The sequence below is a fragment of the Chenopodium quinoa genome, unplaced genomic scaffold (genome assembly GCF_001683475.1).
Source record: "Chenopodium quinoa cultivar QQ74 unplaced genomic scaffold, ASM168347v1, whole genome shotgun sequence".
Lineage (NCBI taxonomy): Eukaryota > Viridiplantae > Streptophyta > Magnoliopsida > Caryophyllales > Amaranthaceae > Chenopodium > Chenopodium quinoa.
In genome coordinates this window covers 2,779,860-2,793,291 of record NW_018745024.1, presented here as the reverse complement: position 1 = coordinate 2,793,291, position 13,432 = coordinate 2,779,860, and the positions used below count along the sequence as shown (strand labels likewise).

The following is a 13,432-nucleotide window of genomic DNA, read 5'->3' as shown; positions in this document are numbered from 1 at the left end:
AATTGTAACAAGTCTATCAACCTCCTATAACTAATACTAAATAATTCTACCCCTAAACTCATTTTTCAACACAATTCTTTATCATTGTTGTCACGATTAGGATTTGCCGCTAGTATGCTGAATATCCTAATTTTTGTCTCCTCATCCTTTTGTCTTTTTCCATTTTCACTTCGCTCTTTGATTAAAGAATACATCCTTTCTCCTTGTTCATGCCTCTTGAGACTAGACTCATCAAGAGTGGAGGTCAAACTATCAATGTTGATGGTAGAAGAAGTAGCCTTCCTTACCTTTACTCTTCATCTTCTTAGCTCCATCATGTCGATTTTCTTCACTATCGCCTATTAAATAATCGAACCCTGATCTTTTACTTTCTCGACTATTAGAAGGTAGTAGCATGGTCCCAACACCCCATTTTTCCTCATAATTTGCCAATAATGTCAACACAAAATGTTTACCATATTGTTTGTGAAAACTTTCGTGAGCATGCATCTCAATATCTTCCTCCGATTCTCCACTTTGTGGTGGGTTACGTCGAATTACTGAGTAACATCCAACCCATTTTCCAACCAATTCATTTATATGGTTCCACCTAACTTGCAAAGCTTTCTTAGTCCTCTTACTAATTTTCTTCTCGTGATTTGTTTTAGAGAGCTTCAATATTATTCCACAAATTAATTAACCTTTGTTTGATAAGCACTGTCTCCAACATCTCCCCCGGTGTTAATATATCTGGATACTAGCGCTTCATCGTCTTTTATCGACCACCCCTTTGATACTATATAGAAATTTAATTTTAATATGTTGTGGACAAACAAAATGTTGCATCACGTGATTTAATAAACTAAAGTAATTACTAACAAATTAAACACTTACTAATTAGGGGCCCTTCTCTTATCATGTATTCTGTATATATTGCTAACATTCTCACCAATGCTTTCATATCTATTTGACTATTTCATTACTACTATATTATTGGTCATTTGATCCGAATTAATTTACCATAAATTTGTTACATTACTATGTCAGTGTCTCTAATAATAATTTATGTGTACAAGTGAGAATAGTATAGTATTTGATGGTTTGTAATAAATTTTGTATAATGTTATTGCTAATAATAATTTTGAAAACTATCAACGGTTGTTGGCTTGTTGCAACTCATCCATTTGTTGTGGTGTTTTTGCTTGTGACTTCTTTTTTTGTTTGCTTTTGTGGTATTTTATTTTTAATAATAACATTTGGTTCCTTGGAAACAATTTAACGGCAACATCCTCAATTTCTTCAAGGTGGTGCATCGTCCAAATTTCGGAAGTCACAGTTGCATTGCTACTACCGTCCCTTCCTGGAGAGCATTCCATTTGTTAAAAACGTTGAGAAATTTGAAAAACAAAATTTGAATTTTGTGAAGTGTTATTTGGATTATTAAGGTTAGATTGAGTGGTAAATAATTGTATTATAGCTTAAAATTAGGGATTATTAAGAAGATTTGGATCAAATTCGAAATTATTTGGAGTATTTTGAGAGTTTGGATTATTATTATTATTATTATTATTATTATTATTATTATTATTATTATTATTATTATTATTATTATTATTATTATTATTATTATCCATAATAAGTAATATGCTTAGTTGAAAAAAAGGAGCACAAATTCTTAAATGGACCTGATTGACACTAATTTATGGTGGACCACTAAAATTAGAGAAATTATGATTGTTTTATTAATAAAAAAAGTCACTATAATAATAATAATAAAAGTCACTATTTTGAAATAAAAGTCATTTTGGTAATATATATAGGCTAAAAGAGGTTAATTTTTGTAATGAAATATTTTATATACTGGTCAATATGAATAATAAATGCCACTATGTTAAAATTAGGGTCATAACCTCGTATTTCAAGTTCAAAATAATATTAAACGTTATACAAGTTTTAATAAAAGTTACTATATGTTTAAAATAAGGTTACTATGTTAAAAATAAGGGTCACTATGTTCAATATAATGTCAGTTGCGTTTGTATGAATCTCGGGTCCTAGCAAGTCTTTCTGACAAAGGAGTATATTTAAATAGATCTGTGAACATATGAAATATGTAGACAAATATGTATTGTACACGCACACACACACATATACTCCGCATATAAATAGTCGTTAACATACACTACTAAAAATAGCCGTTAACATTCAAATTGCATTGTTGTTTAGTTGTAAAACGTAATAAGTAAGAAGAAAAGGAGGGGAGACCAACAACAAGAGCTGACAAGTGTCAACTTTTGGAAGAAAGGTGTGGGGTCTAATTCTGAGGAGTATGATAGGAGTACTACTCCATATTTGGAGTATGCCCCAAAATACTGAGTGATTTTAAAGGGAGGAATGTTAGACATGTATAAATGCATAACAAGGAGGTACTAATATAATTATATATATGTACAAACGAATGCATCTTCTGGTATCATTGGATGATCAAATTGTAGCACTGAATATACAGTGATACTACATATGCATATAATGGTATTATATATCACTACAAAAATAAAAGCTTTTTAGCAACTAAGTTTGGCAACAATTTTTAAAATGTTGCTAAATAGCAACAAATCTAAATTTTTTCATTGCCTAATTAAAAGCGACATTTTATGCTTTAGTTTTTAATAAACAATGGCTACATATTTTTGATCTGTTGCTTTTTAAAACAAATTGTCTTATTAGTTGTTACTAGACGACATCATATTTTTCTCTTGTTGCCAAATAGTAACAAACTATGACAACAAATATTTTATTTGTATTGATTTAAAAACAAAAAATACAATGAATTTTTGAATTGTTTCCATTAGAAACAAGTCTTCTAAATTATTGTTGCTAATTGATAACGCATTATTTTGTTTGTTGCCATTGGAAACGAGTTGTGTTACATATTGTTGTTAATTTATATGTAAGCCACTTTTTGCTGTAATGTATAAAATTATTTGTTGCTATAATGACATCAAATAGAGATGGATTTTAATTTCGTCTCTAATTTAGAGACGGTTTTTTTTATTTTGTCCCTAATTTGGAGACAAATTTTTCAATTTCGTCTCTAATATTTTGTTCACTTATTATAAATTATATGCATAGAAGTAAACAAATAGTACTTGGTATAGTTGGTAAGAGATTCACAATCTGACTTTGAGGTCGCAAGTTCGACTCCTACCAAATGCGATTCTTGAGACTAGGGATTCAAAGAGCCTTACATGCAAAGTCGAGCCGAGTTGACCTAACCTAAGTGAGATTTCAGATTGGTAAAGGTATTTTTAGGAACCAACATTAATAATTTGTTGCTATTTTAGGAACTAACATTAATAATTTGTTGCTAATTTTAGCAACAACCAATGGTAATCTGTTGCCAAAGTTGGCAACAAATGCACCAAAAACAGCAACAATCATGAAAACTATATTTAAATTGATGCAATATTGCACAAAATTGCTTTGAAACTGGTTTCCAAAATCCCATGGCAACAAGCCTTTTAGAAACAACAAACTTTTGTTTCCAACCCGTTGCTAAATAGAGTTGGCAACGGATTTTTGGTGAATTGCAACAAATTTTAGTTTATGCCATATTGATTTTTTTTGTAGTGTATGCATTCGGTTGTACTAAATTTATGCATAAATAGTACCACTGGGGAATCAATGGTAATATATAAACTTTTAGCGGAACAATCTGACCAAAAAATAGGTGGGTCCACCTACAGACCTCTCTCTTCCTATCTCTCTCCTCTTTTCTCTCTCTACCATGTGTTTTTAAAATATTTTAATCAATGTTATGTATTTACAAATACATAACATTCATCCATTTCCACTTCCTCCAAAAGACTCCAATGTGGAGTACTTTTGCAATTTTACCCACAATGGGAGTATCCTCCCAAATTGAAGAAAAATGGGGGGGGGGGGGTAGAGTCAATGTTATCAAGATCGGGATTCTACTTAGATCGGAAGATGGGAGTAGGATCGAATCGTAAAATTAGATACAAAAATTGCAAAAAATAAAACTTTACTAAACTGTTTCAAATATTTATTCATATTTAAACTAAATTAAGTATATAATAATAATATTTCAATTTTTTTAAAGTTATTTCCTTAAATACATTACATGATGATAGTGTATATATACACAATCTAAATTTATAATACTCTTTGTTAATTTTACATTCTAATTCAAATAAATAAAATTAAACTCTAAAAAAGAAGAGAGAAAAAAATGGTACTAGTTGTGGTAGACCTAGTAACATAATTCATACTTGACTATCATTTTACTTTTTTGTGCTAGAGCTTTTCATGTTTATAAAATCCAAAAAAAAAATAGCTTCCACTCACTAAAGATTATTAAAAGGTTTATATACATTTTACATACTTGCAATAGAATTAGATAATTAAATTCATTGTAACATAATCAGCTACTTTGATCAAGTGAAATTCGAGTGAAATCAGGCAGGGTTGTATCCACGGTATCTACCAACCAAGAACAATAGTAGGCCCACAAATTTAGCTTATTTTAAACAAAAATAAACAAAATAAAAAAAATTAAGGGGAAAAAATAAAGAAAAAAAATAAATTGGAAAGAAACCAGATGAGCAAGCCCATACTAAGTCCACTAAGAAAAAAATGTTCCTTTTAAGCTTATTTTGTAGAATCGATAGAATCGGCCATAGTATCGTAGAATCGTTATCGATCCTACCGATCCTGCACAATTCTACCGATCCTATGGCCGATCCTAGTACAGATAAATTCTATGGACGATCCAGATCGACTATGTGTATTAGAATCGTAAAATCGCACAGTTCTACGATTCAGATCGCATTTTGATAACTATGGGTAGAGTACTCCATCCCGTTGCAAGTGCTCTTAAGGAAAGAAAGGATCTTTGACTCTTTGGCCCAAGAAATTAATTAAAAAAAAGACTTGTGATTTCTTTTCTTAAGAGTTGGCTAATAAATGACGAGTAAACATATTAGTGCACTGACTTTTGTCGCAGGAACTTTTTACTACAGAGTACAGACAAACATGACACAGATAAATTATGCCTTTTCGTATTTGATTCTGTTGGCACAAATATGAATGCAGCATATTTGATTCTGTTGGCCTTTTCGGCTAAAAGCAAGGAAGCAATTGTTTGTCTCTATAATACCCACAATCTCTATAATGCGATAGTAATTTTCATAATTATTGTTGATAGATAAACCCAACTTCTAATATGTGGAATTTGTAAGCTTATACATGAATATATCTTTCTTATGAAAACACTTGATAATAAATTAAATAGATGTACCCATAAATTTTGATTGGAGTCAAATCAATTTACCACTTTCAATAACATTTGTTGTACTTTTAGAAGCTATATGCTAATGACTTACTCGCACTTTTATTTCTATTCTTTAGAAAGAAAAAAAAAGGATGGATTGTTTTAGCCACAAGCACTGGCAAATAGCGGAGCCAGGTGGATACAAGGCAAATATGTGCACCATAAGGAATGAGAAAAAGAGTTGGTTTAATAGTTCAAGGGCTTATAGATATTCTCTATGGTCATGTTCAATCCCTTTGAGGCTTTGACCAACATTATTTATTTCTTATTTTTATTTTAAAGTTTTCCCCTTTTCATGTTTGTTTCCTTACTTTATACATTCAATTAAAAGTAATATGGAGTGTAATGGCATCATGTTCTAACTTTTAATTGCCTTAGTAATTTACATAATTTTTTGTCCAAAACCTGTAGCATTTGACCGGGTCTAGCGGACATTTTGACTCGGATCGAAAAATTAATTAAAATTCTTAAAATATCTTGTCCATGACCCGCCAAAAAATAATAATTTCCGACCAAAATTTTATGTGCTAAACCCACCCAAAATCAAAATGGGTCAGGTTAGGTCCAACTCGATCACCTCAATTAATAGATAATAGTAATATGGTAAAGGATTAGTAACCCATCTTAAGAATTAAAAATACAGTTACTTAGGGCTTGTTCTCATACGTTTATTTTCAGTTCAATTCAGTTCAACTCAGTTTAGTTTATATCTAATGATATTGCTAATGATATAAAACCAAATTTCATTCTTTTAAGCTCTTATAACAACAACGACAATAATAATAATAATAATAATAATAATAATAATAATAATAATAATATTGATACAATTCATTGTTCAAATGGTTATATTTTTTTATACACATTTTTACTGTTAAACTCATTGACAAAATAAGAGTACTACACAACTTAAACTAATTTTATTATTTAATTAAATAGTATATGTTTTTAAAATGTTTTGGGTTTCATGTTAGGGTTTCATGTTATTGCTATATTTTTCATAAATATTTTAATTATGTAGTATATTTTTCTTAAATTTTTTAATATGTGTATTTGTATATACACATATGTATAATAATAAATAATCAAAGATCACTAATCCGTGGTTAAAAATCACTAATTAATAAGTTCAGTTCAATTTAGTTCATTTCAGTTTATTTTCAGCTCAGTTCAACTCAGCTTAGTTCAATTCAGCTCAATTTAATTCACTTTAATTGAGTTTAGTCAACGAGAACAACCCTTAATACTAGTACAAGGGTACAAGCTGTCTAAATTTTGAAAACACTTTCTCACTCTCTTATCCGTAGACGTTTGCTCATTGTCTCTCCTCTAAACTCGGACTTCACTACTCTTCTTCTCTCCACTGTCTTACCTCAAAGCTCACCTCTAATGGCGACTTCTTCACTTTCCTCTGCAACTTCCTATCTTCACTCTTTCAGCCGTCGCAACTCCTCCAACATCTCTCTTCAAGGTTCGTTTTCTTCATCAAATTCATCTTCTTCAATTTTCTACTTCATCTTCAATTCATCATTCAATGATATACTGTACAATTTGTAATTTTGAAAATAAAAACCCTAATTCCATTGAATTTCATGTCATTTCTAATTCTGGAATCCTTGAAAACACGAATTGGAAAAGATTTAATTCATGAGTTTGTGAATTTTGGCTTATTAATGTAAGTATTAGGTATCCTTATTTGATTTTTGAGTATTGGTCCATCAATTGGATGATTTTGTATAGGGGTTAGCAATGTGGAATGTAAATTTGCGCAAAACCAAATTGCAAGAACCAATGTTTCAGTTTGGAGGTCTGCTGCTAACTATGTTGGGATGGATTGTGGTGTGAAGAAGTTTTCTGGGAAGGCTGTTGTTATAAAACATTTGCCGAACCGGTATGATTGTCACTTCGGTGTTGAGTCCTTTCGATTTTTGTTGAAATTTGGGTTAAGAAACTAGTGACTAGTGAGGGTATTATTACAAAGTTTTGATGTACTTTGGTGGTTTTACTTCAGAGCAGGAACTTTTAGGTGTGCAACTATGGAGGAAATCGAAGCTGAAAAGTCGTTGATAGAGACGGATACTGTAAGTTTGCTTCCAGAGTTTGAGTTTTGAATGTTACTTGGACTTGGGAATCATTGTTTGCATTTGTTGCATTATTGTGTATGCTTGTCTAGGTGTGGAAATTGATTGTTTGTGAATGTTTTCTTTTTAAGAAACAAAGGATGGAGAAGACTATTGATACAATACGCTCAAATTTCAATTCTGTAAGGACAAATCGAGCTAATCCATCAATGTTGGATCGGATAGAAGTACGTTTCGTTGATCTCCCTGCAATATCATATGTTTTGTTAATTCTTGTAGTTCATTTGAAGTAATCGTTGTGGTATGAATGTCTACTCTTAATGTCTTATCTACAAAACTGGGTTCAATGCCTAATATAAGTTTCCTTTTTGATTTTGCAATTTATTTCTGATTCTAGTTTCTTGCTATTTGAACTTTCCTTTACCTAAGTTGACAAATATGCCTGAACAGGTTGAGTATTACGGAACTCCAGTCAGCTTGAAAAGCATTGCTCAAATAAGTACCCCAGATGCCAGTTCTCTTTTGATTACACCTTATGACAAATCAAGGTATGATTTCTGAAAGTCAAATTCTATTGGCAGTGTGGGTTTTACTTTTATCTATTGTAATTGTATAGGGGACTTTTATGTCGCTGGTGGGTATAGGGGGAAGTTAGCTTGTTGCTTTTATAAATAATGATTGTTATTTTACACTATTCCGACTTAGGCATTATGGAATCACACTCATGTCGTAACAATGATAAGGGTGTTGAATACCTTGTACAGCACTTGAAAAGTTGAACTTACCATTGGGCACTTCGTGGCACTGTAATTCACAAGGAAGTTGAGAGAGGGCAAAGAAGAGAAGCTTATAAAAGTGCAATTAACCTAGTGGACTAGATTTGCTACTTTGAGTGCTTTGATTAGGATTAGAGTGTTATATATATGCATGGATCTAAAAGGATTTAGGGAAATGAATTGGCATTAGCTTTTAACTTTCTTCAAATATTTTTGGAGGAATGTATATAGTTATGAATTCATGATGTTGATGACAATATATTCATTCTTGGTCCTGTGAATTTTTTTTTGGATGGTGAAATTATATGTACCCTAAAATCGCTTGTCTTGGTTCTGTTCTGAACATTTAAGCTTTGATTAAAAAGATATCCTTTTTTCAAGATTGTGGTTTTTCAATGAGTTTGATGGTGAGGACAAGAGCCTTGTAGTACGTATTGAAAGAAAGAGCCTGAAAGTAGTTTCACTTGAAAAAAAAAATAATGAATCATCAAATTCTGATATTCAGATGCAAATTTCGACTCTTCTCATTGTTACATTCTTCAATATATGCAATGCTCAATCTGTGTAGTAAACTGAATCCACATAAGTTTTCTTACTCGTACTTAATTTATGTACACGGTCAATAGATCTCACTCGATATTTGTTTTTCCAGCTTGAAGTCAATAGAGAAGGCATTAGTGAGCTCTCAACTTGGTATAACTCCTAGTAATGACGGTGAAGTTATCCGGCTGTCCCTGCCTCCCTTAACTACAGATAGAAGGAAGGTAATCTTCAATAATATTATATTCTTATACCATAGAGAAAGTCATTTGTTTGGTTATATAAGGCTCAAAGCTGTTAATGAAAACCGTGCAGACTTGCTCTGACAAGATTTGGCAATTGGGTGCATAACGATCTATTGAGATACTTTTTTCCTCTTATTAGTTCTGCTACTTATCCAATCCTTATATTCTATGTGGAGTAGTGGACTTTGGCATGCTATAAAGCCTATAATAACTTTTATATTAACGTTTTTACTCTAATAAGCTGTCTACTTTGTTGTAAAATGACCTTGGCAAATGGTTATGTGCAGACTCTAGATACAAATTGATAGTCTGCATTTGGGCATTTTAGGGTATAAGAAATAAGTTGAAAGGAAATAGATATTATAAGGAACAAAATGCGGTATGATGTTTCACTATTCATATCTGGCCCTCCCGAACAAAGCTGAGAATGTATTGTATATCACACTTTACATATGTCATTCCACTTCATGTCCTCTGGTATCAATCAATGGTTCAATTAAACTAAATTTTTCCCCAATATTAGTGTTGTAAATGCTTTATGCTAAGTAACACCTTCACTTTTATCCAATCATCACCTTCACTTTTATCCAATCATTACAATATAAACAGTGACCAGATATAAATCAATTTCAGTAGATAAAACTGAGTGAATTTTCTTCTTAGAAGCTGGCTTTATAATTTATATCTACACTGCTCATTTCATACTAGTTTCTTGGAATATTTTATTTGACTTCAGTATTAAAATTCTTGCATCTCTGTTGCAGGAGCTTTCAAAAGTTGTTTCTAAACTCGCAGAAGAAGGAAAGGTTTGTTTTCATCTAGTAATTTTTTATACCTTTCTTTTTGGTATTAATTTAAAAAAATAAAAATCCAAAGCTCGATAAGTAGTACTGAGTACTGACAGCTCATTATTAGATGAGCAGCTGGTCAGTAGCCTAAATCTGAAACTTTGGCTCTAGTCTCTACTACATCTTCTAGGGAAATGCTTTATTTGTATCTCTTGTCAATACCCTGCATACCTGTGCTGATGGGCTGACCATGTTTGCATAAACCAGCTAATCAGCAATTGAACTTCTGATGGTTAATGTTAGGCCTTATGTTGATCAGAAGAAGCCATTTGTATTGCATTTATTCTTTAATAGCGGAATTTAATAGTTTGACACATGTAGGCTTCTGTATGCATTAATGCATTATCAGTTAGAAAGGAATTGTGGCTTAAATGTCTAGGTAGTCCCGGCCACATTAAAATTACCTTCTGGGGAGGTCCGTTTGATATCCAAAAACTGCTCAGCAACAGTTGGACACTAGATGCTTCTCCCATTTATGTGAGCATGCGTCTCACGGGTTGAGATTGAGAGGTTAGTGAGGATTCAGCAATCCCCACAATTGTAAAATGTTCCCACAAATTTTTTGTTAAAGGTCACCCCATAAATGTAAAAAACACTTGGTAATTGATTTAATTAATTACTTCCTCCGTTTCTTTATAGTTGCAACATACACTGTATCACGGTATTTATGAAAAGTGGACCTTACATAATAATATAATACACTTAAAATGGGGTTTAGAGGTTGTTAGGATTATAATCAAGTGGGCCATGAGCTATAAAGGTGATAGTACAATTTTCACCTTCAAAACCTTCCTTTTATAGTGGGTTGCAACTATTGTGACATTTTCATTTTAGGAAGTTTTGCAACTATAAAGAAACGGAGGAAGTATTAGTTTCATCGTTACAGATTCTGCAAATTCTTTGTAAAGTTGACTTGCATAAGCCCCCCACCAACAAAAAAAAAAAAAAAAAAAAAGTGAATAATTTTTGTAGAATTGATTCTGCAATCTGCATTGATGCATAAGCATAACTGAGTTTAGGGTTTTAAATTGTCTTTACAAATTATACAATTTAATTCTTGCATACTAGCTGATCTGCATGCTTGTGGACTTTGCTCTATAGATGAGATAAAAAGAGCCAAGCTTCAGCTGACCTTCCTATTAGCATAGATAATTTAAAATCAGAGCTTAATCCAACATTGTAGTAAGTAACTCTACATCTTGAGATCTGCAGCTTGGTATATCACTCTTTCATACAGCACTCTGAGATATGTTGTAGTTTGATCATTTTTCTGGTGGCAAACTAACAAGTGCTTGTTCTCTTGCAAAATTTGTTCTCATAGGTTGCAGTTAGGAACATAAGAAGAGATGCTCTGAAGGCTTATGAAAAACTTGAGAAGGTGTTGATCTTTTAATCAGTAATTCTGTAGTTTTGACTTTATGTGAATGTTCACTGAAATTTCTTTGTCTCTGTCTTTGTCTTCACAGGAGAAAAAACTATCAGAAGACAACGTGAAAGACCTATCTGCTGATCTACAGGTAATACTATGCTTCACAACTTTACAATTGATGCATTTAACCAAGTGGTGTTTACGACTGGGCCTTGTGTGTTTGGGGGTGTGGGGGCGGGAGGTTGTCTGATTGATCTTACACGTCAATACGTCATCCATGTGACTTAGGGGCAAGAAGCTGGCAGGTTTTTATATGGATAAGAACTTTTAAGATGACCTTTTAGAAAGCCAATGGATAATGCAGTCATGTAGCTGTGATCTATCTGGGAAGATGAGGTTTGGTTTGTACTTGGTTGCTATATTTTAAATATGAAGATATATGAAGTTCTGAATAAATGGTCAACTCAAGAAAGAAAATACTACCTTTGTTTCATATTATTTGCTACAAAGGGGTATTTTATTTGTGAGACATAAAATATTCCTTCGTTGCAAATTATATCAAACGGAGTTAGTATCTGTATGAGGTGGTAGGATTTCAAGAAAAGGAAGTGTATACATGTAAATGTAAATGTAAATGCTAGATCATCTGCATTGTGAAAGTTTTGGGCTTGGCTATATCTGGTCTAACAGCTTTGATGCATTGGGGTGAGATGGTGCTCACGATATATGTGCAATTATTCAATATCTGCCAACCGATGTAGTATATTGTGGCAAAAACTATCAACAAGCAGTGTTACTCAAATAAAAATCATTGACTTTAGGCTGTTTAAAAAACAGAAAACTCATTTAGGTAGTTTTTTTTTTTTAATTTTTTCAAAAAGTGGAGTAGTTCTAGGGAGTTAAAAAATGTGCTACCTTTATTATACCCTTTTTTGATATTTTTGGAGAGGACTTAGCCACTGGATTTATATTGTTTTATTACAGAAGCTGACTGATGAGTACATGAAGAAGGTTGAGTCTATCTACAAGCAGAAAGAACAGGTACTGAGTTAAATCTTTCTTGATTGTGATTTATAGCAGTCAGAAACAGGTCTAATTAAATTTACTCTTTTTCATATGCATGTGATGCTCTCTGTTGTGAGGAATGAGCCTAACTGCACAAGCGTTTATTACTCTTATTTTTTCTTGGGTCGAAATCTTATTACTTTTGTTTAAGTGGAATTATGAGGAAATTAACCTGTTAAATGTGATTTAAGCTGTTCTTAATTCACTGAGATTGTCGCTCTCAGTCCTCATGCTCTTGAGTTTGAATTAGCTTCACAATTTCATTGGTTACATATACATGAAATGTAAACAAATTTTATTTCTTTGATATTTTGTCCTTTCATATGATGATTTTGATTCATATTTCCTTTTCAGGAGTTGATGAAAGTCTAAGAGACTAAGAGCTGAAAGAGCTGTAGCTTTGCAAACGTTACAACTGTGGCTCCAATGTCCTTAATGGTAAAATATGATGCTAGAGCTTTCCTTGGCGGTTTCTCTTGTGAATAGCACTCAAATTTCTCGAAAATAGGTTTTGATTTATCAAACCTTGATAGAAATGGACTACTCTGATTATCATGTTTGTAATAGGGTCTAGTGGAATATTTTTTTTCTGTTTTTTTTTTTTTTTTTGTTGGAAGATTCAGTGGAAGATGATAACCACTTTAAACAGTTGAAAAATTTGCTCATACATACTTGATAAAGCTTGTAAATGTGCCTCTTCTTGTGTAATTGCTGCCGTATACTGTGTAGTTCAGTTGCCCTATTAATCTGTTATAGCAAATTAGCAATATTGGTAGATTGCTTATCATTTTGCACTTAATTGTTATTTCGGTCAGGTCAAAAGTTGATTTTTATACTTCGTATAATTTGTAACTATTTACGGCGACTTAAGGATATGGCTTTAATCAATTGGTCAGTCAGTATTAGAATGTAACACTGGGAAACCCAGAAGTTCTAGTGCTATCTCAGCCCAAGTTTTGAAATCTGCTAGTGCTAGGTGCCTATGTTACGCAACGCACACTTGTTGATGGTGCTTTTATGGAAGATGGTCAAGTCTCCTACCTCTCTCTTTGTATTGTCTGAAAGTTCAAATTTCATTAAGTTGAAATAAGACTTAATGTTTAAAGGACTTAGACAGCAAATATAGATTGTTACTGAAACAGAGGGTCAAGGGAAATAGCAGCACAACAGGGCAAG

The 13,432-nt window shown here is 32.2% G+C and overlaps 1 protein-coding gene across 1 annotated transcript; it reads left to right on the top strand.

Annotated features, from left to right (window-relative positions):
• Positions 1 to 6,608: 6,608 nt before the first annotated feature.
• LOC110708301 (ribosome-recycling factor, chloroplastic-like) lies at positions 6,609 to 13,038 on the top strand. Its single transcript, XM_021886403.1, has 11 exons — positions 6,609 to 6,803; positions 7,073 to 7,223; positions 7,344 to 7,413; positions 7,545 to 7,640; positions 7,864 to 7,961; positions 8,842 to 8,953; positions 9,739 to 9,780; positions 11,144 to 11,200; positions 11,289 to 11,339; positions 12,176 to 12,232; positions 12,611 to 13,038. Exons 1-11 carry the CDS (start codon positions 6,722 to 6,724, stop codon positions 12,626 to 12,628), a joined length of 834 nt encoding a protein of 277 aa, XP_021742095.1. The 5' UTR covers positions 6,609 to 6,721; the 3' UTR covers positions 12,629 to 13,038.
• Positions 13,039 to 13,432: the final 394 nt, after the last annotated feature.